The 19,737-nt window shown below is 34.0% G+C and overlaps 1 protein-coding gene across 1 annotated transcript in view; it reads right to left on the reverse strand.

Annotated features, from left to right (window-relative positions):
• Window positions 1-18,322: 18,322 nt before the first annotated feature.
• The window catches only part of LOC143255904 (voltage-gated delayed rectifier potassium channel KCNH8-like), a 54,890-nt gene continuing 53,475 nt past the window's right edge, over window positions 18,323-19,737 (reverse strand). Inside the window, exon 15 of the mRNA XM_076512299.1 lies at window positions 18,323-19,101. Within this exon, the coding sequence (XP_076368414.1) occupies window positions 18,428-19,101 (674 nt within the window). The 3' untranslated portion in view covers window positions 18,323-18,427. The remainder of the gene's footprint in view (window positions 19,102-19,737) is intronic.

The raw sequence follows: 19,737 nt of genomic DNA on the forward strand, positions 1-19,737 counted from the left end.
TGTTTGTGTTTTATTAATGTAGCAAATGTTATGTAAACGTGTATAAAATAAATACCTGATGCATGAAAAGACGAACCATTAAAAGAATTTGTTAGAATTGCAACTTTTTAACCATTAGATTACCTCTATTGTTAAAGTAAGAAAAAATTATTATAAATGAGAATAATGTCGCTATTGAAAAAAAAATGGAACGGGGGGTATATGAATGGGTATATAGGTGATAAAATGTTTTAGAAGGTTTGAAAAGGCCTGAACAACAGAAATCGCAGAAAACCAAAATAAGAATCTTTCATAATACTCGGTGAACTCAGCAGATAGCCCGATGTAGCTTTGCTATAAGAAAACACGCTCGCTCTTCGATAATGCATGAAAAGAAAAAAACAAACTTGACAATACTCAGAAGAAGAAACAACCTATGAAGAAGCTTACAGATGAAAAGGTCGGGATGGATGACCTTACAGAAACAATTTATCGAGACACAAATAACAGGTTCATAATACCGTAGTAACATTTTCTTCACTGAAGTCGTAGAACAGGTAGAATCTATAACGACACGCTTCACTTTCAGAACGAGATAATGAACACTCAGAATTGAATGAATAGATGGTTAAGTAAGTGACATTATTAGAAACACTTGGGGGCTTTAACAGCTTTGTCGATGTGTGGAAAGGAGCCAAAAGGGAACAAACCTCCTGCGAACAGACAGAAGGTATGCCCTTGATTTCCGGAAGAAAAAGCAGCAAAAGTTAAGTGAAACTCTCAATGAATTCAAAAATTAATTACCCCATCATTATTGACATTTCTGCGATGCAGTACTAGAGTATTATTTGAGGCAATGAATAGCGAACATATTGCATGATATGGTGAATAAGGTAGCTAAAATGAAAACCAAATGGAAGCAGCAGTGTAGTTTTTTTTTTTAATCAAGCTTCTTACAAGACATGACTAACCCTTTAAGTTGTAAAATATAAGGAATACAGACCATCTTAGGATAATAGGATCATCCAGAAAGAGGTCTGTAACAAGTCGTATCCTGGCTGTAGTAAGTAAATTGTGGTATTAACAGATGATAAATAAGTACAAAGGTGTGTGTGTGTGTTCTTATAGCAACGCCACATTGGGCTAACTGCTCAGTCCACCGAGGGAAGTACAAAGGTAAATGATAAAAGCTGTACATGTGTCACAAGTAAAGGTACACAACGTAATCAAGAAATATTTCCATCTGTAAAAGTGACAACAGCTAAGTATACACATGTTGCTTCCATAACATCCATTAAACCATCGTACAGGTTAAGTAGATAAAAAATGAATCAAGTATTCGGTGTTTTCCATACGAAAACATACTGAACAAGTCCTCATATACAGCTCTATGGATTTCTGTGTGATTGGACTTAAAAAAAATAACTGTATTTAGCCAGTCTCTTAGCAAAACAACCAAGAAAAAACTCATTCTCAACAACAAGATGAGAGTCAAATGGGCCATAGGAATATGGAGCAGAAGTGATCTTCTCAGATGACCCATAATTCAACGTGTACGGATCTAATGCAAGGTACTTTGTACGAAGTCAGTGTGTAGAAAAGTTTCATCCAACGTGTTTGAATGCAACTGTGAAGCATCTGTAGGTAGTGTGGAAATGCCATCTCTGTCTAATGTCTGCATTTTGCAAAAGGTACTGTCGAGATCCTCAAGTCTCATTTATAGCCAACAATTTCGGATCACTTTGGTTTAGCTGATCTGTGCACATTCCAGAATGGCTCTTCACCATGACACAGGGTTTAAAATATTAGTAATATTCGTGCATTCTAGTAGCGAATATAAAATAAATAAGAAATTATGAAAATTGTTAAAACATGAAATAGACTCTGTGACCATTTTTACGGGAAACAGGAAAAGTGTGAAAAAATTAGTTGAAGCAATATTTTCCACTAATGTACACTGATATTGTCAGTGATTGGCATGACGTCGACATGTTACTGCACTAGCGTATACAATTAGTTCAAGTAAAGAATAATTACAATTCTGCGTTGTCGTGAAATATCCGTAGTGTTTTTAGTGGAAACTTTGATCATAATGACATGCTTATTTCTTCAAAAAAAAATGTTGGCTGTGTTATGCCTCATCAGAAAATCTATTTCAAAACATTTCCTCATTAGTTTGAACAGTAATTTGTCTTTCTTTAATCTTAGAATATCTTCAAAAAATCTACCTGGGTTATTGCGTATCAAACAGAAAATCTTAGCTAAAAAAAATTTACTCTGATGGTTTTTAACAAAAGTTGTCACCATTATCAATTCTTTTATCTTTTGCTATGTCTTCTGAAGTAAAACTTAGGTGTTTGTAAGCATTTTACTTGAACACACACACAAGAATGCTTGTTTATATTGTATAGGTAAGATAAACCTTTTTATAGCTTGTGAAAAATTTATTACCTCGACAAATTTCCATTAGGGTGTTTTACATAATACTTTGCTACGACCGTATTGGACAGTTGTGTACCAGAAAGATAATCAATGTTAGTGTTTACGAAAAACAAAAGCCATTATTATTAGTGAATATTTTAATCATATTTGCATTCCTTTGTCTTTTCAAAGAAAGATTTTATTTGTGGCTTATTGAAAAAACATATTTCATAAAATTTTCAAAGGATTAATTCCTGGTATTTTTTCAAAAACACTTGACCTTGTTTTTATTAGCAAAGGACTAATTAGTTAATTCTTCATTACAAAATGTACTATCTTGTAAGCTTTCTGTGGTCTTTAAGTTTCATGAATTCGAACAATTTTTTGACCTGCTTGATATTTTCGTAAATGTTTTATACCAATAAAAGTGGGTATAGCTTTTAAAATAACAGTTACTCAAATATACTGACCTGGTGTTTTTAGCTACAAACTTGGTGGACTGGGTGTAGGTAGCCTAGATATTAAATTGTCGATTTGTAAGTCAATGTGTCCAAAGTTCGAGACGTGATGCCGCTGAATAACGCTCCATACTTTCACCTGTGAACGCATTCTAAAAATAACAATAAACCTCATTCGATTTTTAAAAAAACCTTATTGAAGAGGGTGCTGATGGGCAACCACCTCCCATTTTGCCCACATAATTTAACGCAGTGAAACATAAGGACTATCTACTCATAGCCATCTCTAGTTCTGAACTGATAAACTAGAGAGAAAACAGCTCTAAACAACACGCAACGCTATCTCTTAGGCTATTCTTTGTCTTAATAAACAGTCTCATAGTGCAAAGCGTGTTTCAGCGACAACAGGTCGCGAACATGATTCCAAGTATTCACTGTCTGGATATGTTCACTACAAGGCTACACTCTACCACTTCAGATTAGAAATATTGATTTTAATTAAAGGATTAACCAACATCAAAACTAGTCATGCACTCCTTTTACGAACATTCTAACTACAACTGAGTTTGTCTGTCTTCTGAAACAAAGATTAAGTACTTCTATTTTATAAGAAAGATTTTGTGTTGTTACGTCTTTTAAAGAACTGACTAAACTGTCAGTCTTTAAATAAAAGTTTTAACCACCTTTATATCTGTGTCATATAATAGAAAGACTAGTTTTTGGTTCGCCAATGTGTCTAAAAGTTTTAACCACCTTATTAGATCAGTGTGTTTTGCGGTTCATCCAAATATCCGTTTCTGTTTCCCAATTTTTTCCGTTCACGTTGAATTATGAAAATGCAGAACTAAAGATATTCCATTCCCATAGATGTCTTTGAATCATCGTTATATCCTCTCTAAAATGTAATTCTTCCAGTTCATTCAGATTTGCAGAAAAGTTATAACCAATAATTTAAAATTACTGATTTACTTAATTCAACATAGCTTTTAAACGGCGCACGTAGCTACTGTTTTTTTCTTCAAAAATTATTTTTGAACGTTACACAGTAAGATAACAAAATTAGATTAGCTAGTAAACCGTTTTACACGATACTTGAGGACAATTCTTTGAAATATTACTTTATTTTTCAGTAATTCTGTGACGTTTGTTATATTCTATCAGACAAAATGTATAATTTTTGTGATTACAAATTTCTCTGTAATATATAAAAATAGATTTAAAAGATGAAAAATGGCTTAAAATGCATTTAGTAGTAATTTAGTCAAAGAGGAGAAAATTGCAAGTGTTGTAAGATGATGCACTGACTGTCTATGATATTTTAGAGTTTTTATTTAAATATGGGTGAATGGTTAAATTTATTGTTTTGTTTCATTCATAAATTAATTAGCAATTGCTAGAGATTGAAATATTATTAAGTAATTTTGGATAGAGGGTGCTAATCTTCACTGTCGAAAACAACATAATGTAACAAAGAAGGATATAAAACAATAACGATCGCTGTCAAGATGCAAAGGATCGAATATGAAGGAAGTTTCTGTGAACAACTTTTGTCTTGTGATTATTAGCGACTTCCTTTCGGAATTCGTACTAGGTCTTTCTTTAAAGCTGAAGCCCAAAACTACGTCAGCAACAAACAAAGCAGAAGTTGTCCACAGTTTAAAAAGGAACAGAAAATTTTCCTTAAATGTCGATCACAATGTCTAAAGTTCATTTCAAAGAAGAAAGTTTTACGTCTTATGGTTCGTTTTAGAACGAAGCCAATCGATTCACCGATTTCAGCATTACAATTTCATAATATTACAACTATCCAACTGGCGCAACCTGTTGTATAAGACCAACTTTCCTAGTACGTAACTGCAATATAATTATCTCGATATATATATATATATACATATATAAATCTACAAACGTTATCCTTCATCAACGGGTGCAAGAAAGCTCCCAGGAGAAATTAAACTCATTGGAAAACTTTTCAGCGAATAGCAGACGTGGTCACACACACAAAACATGTTTTCTTTTGAAAGTAATGATGAGCCTAACCTTAGCCCACAGCAAAACTGTAGCATTTAATAATTATATCAATTATATCAACATTTTGTCAAATCATTTGACTTCGAATTTTGCAAAATCATAGGAACGTACAGATTGAAAACTTGCCTATAACAGCAAAATGGTTATAAGTTAGACGTAATGGTAATAAAAGGGCTATAGGTTAAACGTCATGGTAATTTTGAAATACAGTTAAATTGTGATATTAAACATCATTCAACAAGAGTTTCAAAATGTCAGCGTAGATCATAATAGCCAACCAGCGGCACAGGAGTAGGTTTGTGGAGTTACAACCCTAGAAATCGGGTTTCGATACCTGTGGGTAGCAGAACATAGATAGCCCATTGTATAATATATTATGCGAATAAAATAAACTTCGCGTAAGTGAAACCAAGTTACCAGTAGAAAAGCAAATAAAGAAACATTAAATACGTGTTACACTAGTTATTGCAGAGAGGTCATTTATAGTGGATAACGTCTTTGGATGTAACTACTGTATTTTTTGTGGAAAGAATTATAAAGAAGAAAACGTCACAGGTGCTCAATGAAAATTCCAAGAAACATCACAATTAAATATCTCTACTATTACGCAGGCGAAAGTCTGGGCCAAAACTGGGATTATGTTTCAATAAACATGCTATGTATCTCATTGATCTCAGTCGAAACTAAAGCTGTAATAATATTCGAGTAAATACGGTGTAAGTGTAATACACTGTATTATTTTATGAATTATGCTTGTGTATAATACGTGTCAGATATAAAAGACTGTTTAGTGTAGTATAATTAGTTTATTCATTTTGTATTTGTAATTAACTGATGCCGAGGCTATTAAATATTGTGTTTGCAGTCTAATGATGTCTAAACTATGGAGATTTCTATAAGGCCTAAGTGATATACGTATAAATAGCATGCCAGACGAGCGGAAACAGAGTAGGGAGTATAGTTTGTTTGTTTGTTCTTGAATTTCGCACAAAGCAACATGAGAGCTTCTTGCGCTAGACGTCCCTAATTATGTAGTGTAAGACAAGAGGGAAGTCATTACCATCTACTGCCAACTCTTGGGGTATTCTTTTACGAACGAATACAGGGATTTATCGTAACATTATAATGCCCCCACGACTGAAAGGGCGATCATGTTTGGTGTGATTTGGATTCGAACTCGGGACCCACATATTGCGAGTCGAGCGCTCTAATCATATGGTCATGTCGGGCCATGAGTAGAGAGTAGAGGTAAAGCCATGCGCAAGAAGTTCAGCCAGAGAGAAGTTAGGAAACGTAAAGTTAACTGTCGTGTGAGTGGATGGCCTAACGGTTGATATGTTAGAGTGAAATTATTAGTTCGAGAAAGATAAGAAGAATAATTTTTCTCATCAAAAGATGTTTTAAACTAATTGTGGACTATGAAAAAAGGCAGATAATTATTGGAAGTTCAGGATACAACTGTAGTAATTCACGTGATAGCAAAAATGAATTATAGACCGATACTATAGACGGATGTGATAAAAATAGAGAAAAAATGTTCGACTTCTCAACTGAATTCTAAAGCAATTGAACTGGTCTAAGTGTACTTTTAGACAAAAAGAAAACTGTGTAGTGCTCAAAATACAACTAGGATCGCTATAGTGTAAAGAATTGTTGAACACACGCTTAGCGAGTTTTAAATATATATATATATATTATTTTAAAAACAAGTGGAGTGCATGTTGTTCATTTATCATAGAATTTATCGCCAACAAATCACAGACACCTACTGTAGGAGAATCCTTAGACTAACACATCTATATAATAATATTAATATATATACTTATTTAACAAGAGGCCCGGCAAGGCCAGGTGGGTTAAGGCGTTCGACTCGTAATCCGAGGGTGGCGGGTTCGAGTCCCCATCACGACAGACATGCTCGCCCTTTCAGCCGTGGGGGCGTTATAATGTGACGGTCAATCCCAGTATTCGTTGGTAAAAGAATAGCCCAAGAGTTGGCAGTGGGTAATGATGACTAGTTGCCTTCCCTCTAGACTTACACTGCTAAATTAGGGACAGCTAACGCAGGCAGTTCTTGTGTAGCTTTGCGCGAAATTCAAATATAAACAAACAAATACTTAAAAAGTAAAAAGCCTCGGAAAATATATATATATATAGTAATATGCAAAAGTGTTAGGACAAAATCAAAAATTATATTTCAGACTACTTTGAAAGAACAATGGAAGGAAAATCACGGGTGAAATTTATTAATCTTCATATTTAGTGCCAAAAAAACTCAGTGAAAACCTGCGAGCTCAGAAAACAAGGTAATATTTTGTGTGTCTCCCTTTTGTTTAATAACTGCAAACAGTTTTTAGATATCGTTGCAACATATCTAGCAAAAGTGTTCTGTATACCATGACGGATCGTATCTGATGGTATTCGCACTGGTCTATTATTCCATCCATTTTGTAAATATCTCCTGTCGCCTCAGCAAAAAAACAAACAAACTTCCAAACCATCACACTGCCTTCCCCAAGCTTCGTAGTAGATGCTATGTATTAAGGTATGCGTCTTTCAGCTTTCTTCAGCCGGATGTACAACCTACGCTTTGAAACAAATAGTTCAAACTTGGACTCATCTGTTCGTAACATCCTTTTAACTCTTTAGCAAATTTCAGTCTCTTGACAATATTTGAAGATCGAAGTAAAGGTGTTTTTTTAATTGCTATGTGATCAAATATTTCTATCTTGTTGAGTTTTCTTGATACCTTAGGTCTGAGGACTCTTCTGTCATTTGGTTCGTGGTCGTTTGTCAAGCATATGCTTGATATCATTGGCAGTCTTCCTTCTGTCCTGAAGGTTCCATAAACAAAGATACTTAACATCAGTACAATTGAGTTTAGATGCTTTGTATCTTCCTTTCTTGTGTTCAAATTTACCTGTATCGGTCTCACGATCTAGGATTTACTTGACAAGTAAACATTGTTAAGTCTGCAACAATTTGTCTGTGAGTCTAAACAACATCACGTAAAGTTTTTATGCGAACTCGCTGTTCTACTGGCAATTTTCTATGTTTTTTGGGCCGACAACAAAATTTAATATGCAGTATTAAATACTTTTTTATCCATGTTTATTTGTTGAGTACTATTAAATTGTTTTCTTCTAATGTATATCGACACCATATGCTGAATCCTTGCTAGCTTCTTTCTGTATAGTTAAACACTGCATGGGGTACCATGACAGTTATTTTATACCCTACATTTGATTAGTATGTTCATTCAGACAGAACTCTTATAATATATCCTTGGTACAAGTATACGATAATACTAAAGAATGATAAGCATTCTCTCTCTCGCTTATTCAGTTGTCAACAGGGATTAGTGAAGCATTACCATAGTGGTGAAATTTACATTCTGTAATGGCGTGTAAGAATTAGCTCCGGAAAATGGAAAGAATGATAGAATATTCTCTTGTCCTAACACTTGTGCACAGTACTGTATATATAATCAAGAAGTAATACTGTTTCCACACAGAATTAAAATGCTTGAATTTGTTGCATAATATACAGAATAATGGGTTATATTACCTTTAGAAAACATCACAATTTCTCAACTGATACATGGAAGTAATAAATAAATTAATAATTAAAGTCTTTAATGTAAGTTATTTTGATTTTTAATGACTAATGACCTTTGTAAAGAGAGATATTTGGTATTTTCAACATTCACGACACTTTAAGTGACACATGGACCAGACACCCTTAAGTTGCATCAGCGGCTTTCGCTAATTTATAAATACTGGCTAAAGGTATGGCATATAATTAGCAGCTACGTCGCAAATTATTCAGTTACTTTTATCCGATTAGCGGAATTTGTTACTATAACTATAACACTAACAGTTGAGAGTACGAAGCATGTTCAACGGCATATTAGGGCTCAAACCTTGGATTTTTAATTCGTAGTTCAACAAGTCATACCAAGCCATTGTCAAGATGGATAGCGTGTTAGGCCGGATATATACAAACTTTCGAAGGAACTTTCCTTTTAAAAAATGTATTTCAAAATTTTCATTGAGACGTAAACGTTTTTATTTTACATAAACAAATGTATTTAAATTTAGATTATATCTGTTCATATGATTTTAATATTTCGTATAAGAAAATAACTTTGTAATTAATCTGTAGGCAGGACAGTAAAGATGTTGTCAAGCTGCACAATAAGCTATTTATAATGAGCCTACCACGAGTACGTAACCCGTTTTTTAAACAGTGCGCATTTTAGAGTCAATTTGCTAATAGTTGTAAAAGATAATTTTTGAGAACTACAAGCAGGGTATTTTTGTGCTATGCAGGTATTAAAATAAATTAATGAATACAGCTTTTTCATTCTTTAGCGCTTCGTGTTTATATCGTTTTACAATTACGTATTTAGTATTAATGTTCGTCAACAGATGGCAAATGATCAACTTCTGCTGCTAGTAAGAGTTTCCTCATTCGTCATGTCAGTGATAACTGAAATACTGAATCATTTAAGAAAGTGAAGGTAATGAATTTGTATGTAGATATATTAGAAAACATCTGAAACACATGAACATAAAGTGAAGACGTGGGTAGCCCTTTCCAGTGGCACAACGGTGTATTTGCGGACTTACAACGCTAGAAACCGGCTTTCGATACTTGTACTGAGCAGAGCACTGATAGCCCATTGTGTAGCCTTATGGTTTATTACAAACAAATAGACAAAACGTAAGTATACATTTCCTCTTGTGTTCAGGCCAAACTATATAATGGAGCTTTTAAAACTCTTGGGAACGGAATATTTGTTGCAAATTAATATATTTATAACCTGTACAATAAAACTGATTCAGTAATTTAATGCAGTTAAATAAAATTGTTAAACTCACCTTCAGAAGGAAAAAAAAACAGAGAGAGAGAGAAAGATTGATATATATATATGTATATATAGTTTTCAATGTTTTGATAGTTTTATTTTTCCTCTTTTTATGAACTAAACTTCTCTTACGAGATTCATTCTGATTCCTTTATTTGTACGTATGGTAAAACACTAGTATTTATGAAGGTTCAACAAAAATCATACCAACTGTTTTGTACGACTCATTAGTCTTAACTCTGAACTTCAAGAAACAAGTACAATAATAATAATTATTATTATAAAGATTATAGCTAATTATAGTAATATAGAAGACCGGTCTTATAAAATGTGCTGGGTCAGCGGGTTAAGGCACTCGACTCTTCATCTGAAGGTCGGGAATTCGAATCCCCGTAACACTCCATACCTGACACAACGAAATGAATTGGCTGCGAAACCTGAACACGATCTATATGAGGGTATGTTAAAAAGAAGTGAGTTACTATTACAGGCAGAAGTTAGGAGTGATTACTAACTTAGTAATTTGTACTTGTTTTTAATATAGTTGGCAGTGGGATAGTCCTCAAAAGTGAGTCTAGGGGCGTTATATGTGACGGTCAACCCACTATTCGTTGGTAAAAAAGAGCCCAAGAGTTGGTGGTGGGTGTTGATGACTAGCTGCCTTCCCTCTAGTCTTACACTATTAAACTATGGAATGCTAGCGCAGATAGCCCTTTTGTAGCTTTGAGCGAAATTCAAAAAAACAAACAAAACGTATTGAGGCAAGAAAGTCAAAAACTACAAAAATTGAGTTATTAAAAAAAAATCCCTACTTTCACAAATCTATAACTAGCTAGGCTACTTACATTTCGATCACTGCTTGTCTTTTTAAAGTTTTTTATTATACCTGTTTGTTTCCTTTTTATTAGCTACATTGCTCCAGCAATATCAAGGAGGGGGCGCGCGTATACTCGATTTCATTTTCTTACTCTACTAACGTACTTTCAAATTTAATTATATGTCCAAAGTAGCTATATCTACTAATATCCTTTTCGGTATAAAAATGAGCCACTGGGACCCCAAACGCAAGAGTTCTGTGAAAAAAATTAGAGGGATATAGTTTGTCTTTTATTTCTGTACGCTTGCCCAGACTTTGAATTATTTTCATTAAATAATTTAAAAGAACTCGCTTAACGAAAAAACGATGCTACGACAATATTTTTATTATATTTATCGTGGAATCTGATTATGTCTATAAAGGGAATTGGATTCTTGTTGACGGGTGTTGAGAAGTGCATTTTGGAAGATAACAATTTTAAACTTTAATAAGCCTATTTTCGTGGAACTTGTGGAGGAGAAATAATCTAGTGAAATTACTTCAGTTGTTTATCAAAAAAAGTTCAGCCGAGACATTTTTAAAATTAATTACAATGTTTTTCCTTTTAATTTTTAAAAAAAATCTGTAGAATGCTCCAAATCTCAGATTTGGATAGATTTGGAATAAATTAATCAATGATGACATCTTAATTTGTAAAACCATACCATTGTAATTAATTATAAGCTCATAATAACATTTTTCTTTATAAATATAAAGCATTTTAAATTATCAGACATTTATTTGTTTGTTTTTTGAATGTCGCGCAAAGCTACACGATTGCTATTTGCGTTAGGCGTCCCTAATATAGTACGCTCCCCTCTAGTACAGTGGAAAGTCGACGGACTTACAACGCTAAAATCAGGGGTTCGATTTCCCTCGATGAGCTCAGTAGATAGCCCGATGTGGCTTTGCTATAAGAAACACACACCCTAATATAGCAGTGAAAGACTAGAGAGAAGGCAGCTACTTATCACTACCCACCGCTAACTCTGGGCAACTATATGTAGAAAGTTACCAACGAACAGTGGGATTGACCGTCACATTATGACACTCCCACGGCTGAAAGGGCGAGCATGTTTGGTGTGATAGTGATTCAAACCCTGAGACCTCAGATTACGAGTCGAGTGCCTTAACCACCTGGCCACGCCAAGCCGCATTAGAAATTTGAACAAGCTTATTGGCTAAATAGAAGAAGATGGGTGAGCTTTCGCTATAAGAATCCTTAACTAAATTTTATCATTCGCATCTATATATCGCAGAGAAAACGCTAACTTCTATATTGCACTCTGGTGAGTTGTACTTCATGAATTTCCTTGTGTTAATAAATAAATTATTTTACTATAGTCGGTGACTTGACCATGTATTGTTGGATCCTATATATTTCTTTGCTTAACAAAGACAACTGAGCATTTAAATAATAATTACAAGTGAATGCTTACTTTTGAGGACTATCCCACTGCCAACAATATTAACAATAAGTACAAAACACTATCTTTGTAATAAGTAATCACTCTTAATTTCTATTTGTGATCATATTCTGCCTGTAAGAGCAGCTCACTTCTTTTTAACACGCCCTTATATAGATCGTGTTCGGTATTCTCAGACAACTTATTTCCCTGTAAGTACGAGTAAGAGATGTATGGAACCATAATAACAATAGCTTTGTCCAGGACTACTGAGAGTGTTTGTAATAGGTTCACTGAAATTTTCTTTAAGAAAATAACTGAAAGATTAAAGAATTTTACTTGTAGGGCAATTAAAAATATTTATTGTACAGATTAATCGAAAGCACCGATACAGCTCACGTGCCCTGGCATACGATGGAGCAGTGCTTCTCCACTAGATAGTTTGTGCTTAACTTTTCAGCCATCTTTCTCTTAAAATTGATGTTGCAAAAATAAGTTATCAGATCGTTAAAGTAGCGCGTTTTTTTGCCGATCGTCTAGTATAACCTAAGATAGCGCGCTCGAATATAGAATATAAACTCGCTTTCTTTACCCAGTGGATGGCGTCACTTCAGTGAAGGTCATAATTGGCCAGCTAAGGATATTTCAATGGTAAACTGTTCAATCTGGATTCTATATTCAATATTGAAATGTCAATGCGAGCAGAGAAAAGACTACTTGCTACACAACAAAGGTCAAAGAGATTAGAATAAGATAAAGCTAAGCAGTTTCGTGGTCCCGTCATTACAGTAAGAACGTTAATCAAGTATAATAAATTTGAAGATCTCTCCACCTCTACAGAAAGTAGAAAACATGGTATGTATCACACACACGTGTACCACAAAACTATAACTTATGAAAATGGATTATGGTAACATTTATGCTTCGGTATTCCTTGGTTATGTTCCCACATAAACTAGGTATGAATTAATTTAATGTAATATTAAGTTAAATTTTAAATTATATATTGGTATAACAAGTGTATAATGAACCTTAATTCTGTAAATTCGATTAAACTTAAAAACGGAAGGTACAAAACTTGTAACAATTAGATTACATTCGAGGAAATATACTGGCTTCTAAACTTATTAATTCTAAATCCACATCCACTGAAAAATAGCCAGTCATAAGTAGTCCGCTTAACAGTAAAAGATATGCTAGTATTAGTTTATTTGTTATTAAGCGCAAAGCTAAAGCAGTAGAGTAACTGTGCTCTGCCAACCATGGATATCGAAACTATATTTTTAGCGTTATGAAACTATAGAGTTAATATTAACAACTTATTTCTTATTTTTAGATGTAAAAAATACAGCGACGGGCTTTTATAGTTGCTAGGTAGAAAAATTAATAAAGACATCAAAATCATTCAGTTTTGATTTTCATTTAGATAGTTTGATATAAAATTAACAATTATGAAGGGAATATTTATCAGACATTCATACAAATCTGGACTTTACGCTCATTTCGTATTTAGAGCTTGTGAAACTAGTTGTATCGGAACTTTGATTAAGCCAGCATACATAATGGTGAATAGTTACACTTGGTTGAATAATGCAATAACCAAGATTGTGAGGTTTTTAAAATGTGAATAGATACATTTGGTTGAACAATGTAATAATCAAAATTGGGCGGTTTTAAAAATGTGCATAGTTACATTTGGTTGAACAATGTAATAATCAAGATTGGGCGGTTTTAAAAATGTGCATAGTTACATATGGTTGAACAATGTAATAATCAAGATTGGGCGGTTTTAAAAATGTGCATAGTTACATTTGGTTGAACAATGTAATAATCAAGATTGGGCGGTTTTAAAAATGTGCATAGTTACATTTGGTTGAACAATGTAATAACCAAGATTGAGCGTTTTTAAATGTGAATAGTTACATTTGGTTGAATAATGTAATACCCAAAATTGGGCGGTTTTAAAATTTTTAATAGTTACACTTAGTTGAATAAAGTAACAATATAAATTGAGAAATTTTTGAATGTAAGCTATATTTAGTTGAATGAAGTAATAATAAACACTGAAGGTTTTTCAATTATTAGTAGTATCCCTTGATTGATTAAAGTAATAACTAAGACTGTTTTTAAATTGAACTAATACGGTACTAGTTTCCTTTTGTGGTATAATCTGTGAATATTTGAGTCTAGAGTTTCATTCTGTAATGTTTCCGTCAGATCTTCACCTTTGAGTTTCACATTTTCAGCTAAATCTTCCAGTTTTACTGTTTTTTGCTTCCGTACATTGTACTGAGAACAATAAGTAAAACATTCAGAGTACGTTAAGAACACGTTTGCCACTTACTTAAACAATGTATAATTAACATCATATTATTGTCGGATGTGTGTTGAATCTTATTCAGTTGGTGTTTGCTTTACAGTTTAAATAACTCTCAACCGTTTCTTTATTTTCATAAGCGTATCTGTCATCGGTAAAATCCATCGCTATCCTCCAAAATGAATGAACATACATCAGTAACCCTCCGAAGGTAATGTGAGGAATGCTTCTTGTCTCGTTTTTAACTGAAATCAGACGTTTTAATTTATCTGTCAATGCTGTCGTTTCCCACCAGATTATAACCGTTTATAAAGTTTTATATTAACTCCACTATCTTACTTGGAATTTATTTTCTTTTTTGTATCTCCTTGTATGTTCTGTTAGCTGTCTCAGTATCTCCTGCTTTGTGCTTTATTTCCTTGTGTCAAGACGTGTTCGTTGGTACTTTCAGCTCCCAAATGGAAAAATATAAAAATAAAGATACTCTAAGAAAATTTCACAGAGCTTTAACAACCACTGCTCTTCCATTCATTGTCAAATACAATTTTTCTTTATTACGTAATAAGCCATGAAGAATAAGACACGCGCCCACGGTCTTCTGTTAGAATCTATCTCCTAAGGAAATTTCTATACCCTGACCTGACTTCTCAGGACACTCAGCATCGTTTAACATTAACGAACCGCTTTCTTGTGCTTACATTCTCTACCTAAATTGTTCCTTCTGACGTCTTCATACTCAAACTGGTTATTTATAACCTACATAGATTCTTCTGCCACGAATATTAAGTACACATCTCACAAACCATACTTCAGACTTCTGTTTCCTTCCATTTTCCTTCCTTTGTGCTTTTCTAGCAGTCTAGGCCATATTTATAACTCATTCTTAATTGTCCACCTCCGAAATTTAATAATTTACATGACCTTTACAAAATCAGATCTCTTCTATGAGTTCAATTTCTCGTCATGAATAGATTGTTCTGTTCATGTACTCCCTAAACGCTTACCACCAACAGAACTTTCTCTGGAGGTTTTCTTCCTTTCTTCAGTTATTTTGCTAACTTGACTGTTTCTCTGTGTTTTGTTTTTAGTTCGAATGTTGTTTCCCCTCATTGTCGCCAGATGTCACCGCGCTTTTGTCTCTTTCTTTACCCTAATTTAATTTAGTTCAATCGTATATTCTTTATCCAAGTTTGCACCATTCTCAAATTACACCAGGTGTTCCTTTTCTTTATATTTCTACTTCAACAGTGGGTTGTAGAAAATACATAAATTCTCGAGCACTCGAGGATGTGTCGCAAGTATTCGTCGTCTTCAACAAAGGTAATACAACTGTTGTCAGTGCCTAATGTAACGGTGGAGGCTGAAAATGCAGTGTTGTGAATAAAGTCGAGAGAAAATAGGGTTAATGATTTGTGACTCAGGTGAAACCTAAACTAAAATAAAATATTTTCATTGACTCTGTTTTAGTAAACTCAACACTCCAACTGTACTAATAATCGTACTGCCCTTTTTACCATTGAATAAAATTTAAAATAATTATTTCTCACTAATCTCTACGACCTCAGTGGTGCTTCACCAGTAATTTATTGGTAACGTCCCCTTCCGCTCCATGTAGATACTGATGATTTAGCAATGAAAGAGTGGAAGAAAGGCTTCTAGTCAGCACCACGTATCGCTACCTACTGGGCTACTCTTACACCAACGAATAGTGAAACTGACCGTTAAATTATAACGTTCTTATGGCTGAAAGGACAAACATGTTTAGTGAGAGGGATTCAAACCCACAATCCACATATTGCGAGTTAAACGTCCTAACCATCCGACCATGCCAAGCCACTGAGACATTAGAATTAAATACAAAATTACTACAAGTTTCACGTTGCATTCCTTTCCAATCTTTCACCATAATAACTTTGATATTACGAGGGGTATTCGTAAAGAAAGGGGAATTTATACCCTCTATGTCCACATATCAAATTAAGGTAATTAAATACACACACTAATATTGTAAGAGTGTTGAACTGTACTTTTGAACTGTAGATGTTGCATAACGAATAATATGGGAAATAGTATTATCCTATCGCAACAAATAATATGGGGAATAGTATTATCCTACCACAACAAATAATATGGAGAATGGTATTATCCTACCACAACAAATAATATGGAGAATGGTATTATCCTACCACAACAAATAATATGGGGAATAGTATTATCCTACCACAACAAATAATATAGGGAATAGTATTATTCTGCCACAACAAATAATATAGGGAATAGTATTATCCTACCACAACAAATAATATGGAGAATAGTATTATCCTACCACGACAAATAATACGGAGAATAGTATTATCCTACCACAACAAAATATTTGGGGAATAGTATTATCCTGCGACAACAAATAATATGAGGAATAGTATTATTCTGCCGCAACGAATAATATGGGAAGTAGCATTATCCTATCGCGACAAAGCATAATTTAGTTCTATTACATTTGGTGTGTATGATAGTATTAAATTTCACGAATATAATGTAGGAGAAAAGTTTTTCAACGTCCTTCGGTCACTGAACACAAAACTTTATACGCGGCTCCCCACGGGTATCGAAACCCGGTTTCTCGCTGTATAAAACCACAGAGTTACCACTGTACCACTGAAAGCCTCCTCAGGTAATAACTATAATACAGTTTATTGTTGAAAACATATTTATTTTGCAGTTTATTTTCGTATGTTTTGCATGTTACTTATTGTAAACACGTGGACACACACACTTCACAAGCTGTCGTTAGAAATGAACGAGTAGTGAGACATTAATAAATGATTTGATAGCTACCAACTGCTGTATCTAAGAGATTGGAATGAAAATAAAGAGTGTTTATTGTTGTTGTTTTCACGACGCACCCCTCATTTTTATTTTGTACATGATACGTCAATACTCTGTTAGAGTACGCCATACATAATCGCACAAAGTATATAATTTCAAGCTGTGAGGTACAGATGTATAACAAACGATGGAGATAAAATCTCGTAACCAGTTTGTTAAATCACGAATCTTATGTTATGATTAATAAGTGCTTCATCTAATAATCAGTATTTTCACAGTTTACAGTCTGTTGCTGTGACGAAAACCTATTCATCACAAATCAACGTAATTTTGAGTTACTTGTAAAAGCGCATTAAGAAAACAAAACATAAACCATTTCTTTTACCATAAAAAGTAATATCAAACATTGAAATCTTTCTCCACCTATTGTGGTTTTCCGTAACTTCCCGATCATTCCAGGAGACTCTCGCAGAGGTGTATGAGACAAATTAAAAATGGGAAAGGAGCGAGAGAATATGCTAAATAAAACCCTAGAAGCTCTTGGGTTCTGGATTACATTATATTCATTCTCACAATTTTCCTAAGAACAATTAACCAGTTGATTTTCACCTAGAACAAAATCTTAGTCAAGGAATGAGATTAACCTTGGCTTTGATTAATATTTGAGCTACAGGGATTTGTGTAAGGTCGTCAGTTGTTTGGACCAAAGCCTAGTCGGAAAATTATGAATCATGTAATATAACTTCAATTTGTTTTTCGCTTAATTGGGTCTTAATGCAGAATTTTATTCTTTAACTACCCAAATAATTATCAGTCGAAGAAGATTTTTGGTTAAGAAACTAATTTAATTGAACTCCTTTCACACAACTGTGTTTTTTTTTTTTTTTTGGAGAGTTAAGTTTAAAATTAATACGTAATTTTACTCACTTAAGCAGTGTAACAAACGTTTAACTACGACCATAAAAATAGCTTATGTCAATAATTAACAGTACAGTTATAATACTAGATAATTACTTCACTTTTACGTCTTCTTAGGGTATCTGATAATTTTTTTCACTGATGGACTTGTTTTCTCTCTCAATATATATATATATATTTATATCAGAATAATATGAAGAAAATGTTATTTCTTTCGACTTTCACCAGGAGGCAGTCTGCTAATAATGAATAATTTCTGTATTGTCTATTACGAGAATACAAAACTTTAAAACAAGCCTACATTTCAGAAGTTGTTATCAGGATTTATAAGAATAAGTGTAAAGTTCAGAGGTCAGTTGACAGAGTTCTACGAGGTGGAAGTTCCTCATCGACGTTGTTCACGTGGTCTCTATGCCCCCTGTCATCGATAACATCAACGGCTTGATAATTAGATGTTTCCGAATCTAATACACCATTCTTGGAAGATGAAACACTGTGGTTGGTTGAACCTGTGTTCTTGAAGACACTGTCGTCGGACATAATTTCCTCCTCTTCCTTTGCTAGAAAGGAAACATTTCCGATTACGAAGCGGGCCTTTTCCTCATTGGAAGAACTAGAGGAGTAGCCAGAATTTGGGGGCGGAGATTGATACTCCCCTTCTTCGTTTGATAAGTCATTTAATAGATAATTATCTGTCTGTGTTATTCTGGAGTTGGCATGGAGACGAATCTCCTTGTCAGCTACTAGCTGGGTAAAGGAAATCCCAGGTGGTTGAGATGAAAACTGAGTGAAAGGCTTAGAAACGTAACAATCCTGGGAAAAATCCCGATAATGGGCGTGAAAGGAGCCACTAGTAGCTCGACCAGTAAACCTTTGTACTAATGTCAACGTTACCCGGACATCGTTGCTCAAAATCGCCACGTTTTTTATGAGAGCAGTCATCTGTGTATCTAACTTCTCCAAGTTGTTTTTGGTTATCTCTAGCTCCTCTCGCAGTTCGTAGAGCTCTAACGTCCGCCCTGTAATTTTGCGAAACGTCATACATTAATACAATCAACATAGATGGAATTAATAACTGTCTTCTTTTCTTACTCGTTCGTCTCAGGAGAATGAGACAGCTGCATAAATACTAAATATTATTCAAGTCTTAGTGAGAGAAAGATAAACGCTTTATATTCCCCTACTGGTTAATTAAGACAACTGTTTTCATATAAGTGTGAACTCATTATATTCTTCGATCCATATGTCTTAGTTCATCTAAAATATACTCTTCAAAAAAAGAAACGAAAAAGGGACATTTTTGTTATTTTAAAGAGAAATATATGTAATAACGTTACAAGCTCAGAGTATGTGATGTTACACGTGTTAAGGCACTGATTGTCAGACCAAAATGACAATAAAAGTTGTGCACTTTGAAAACGGAGGAAAACATCGGATTTTTCGCCAAAACACATTCGTGTCTAATAAATTTGTTTGAGAGATCTGCATGTTCTGCAAGTGCAACATGTGCGAAATCCCTATAAAAGTGACGGGTACTCGGTTTCCATAGCTCAATGTTAAGACACCATTACGCAATACAGTTACGCCGAGACTGACTGAAGCACAACGCAACAACACCATTGGTCGCTTGGAAGCAGGCAAATATCGATCAGATG

Source organism: Tachypleus tridentatus, chromosome 7 (genome assembly GCF_004210375.1).
Source record: "Tachypleus tridentatus isolate NWPU-2018 chromosome 7, ASM421037v1, whole genome shotgun sequence".
Taxonomy (NCBI): Eukaryota; Metazoa; Arthropoda; class Merostomata; order Xiphosura; family Limulidae; genus Tachypleus; species Tachypleus tridentatus.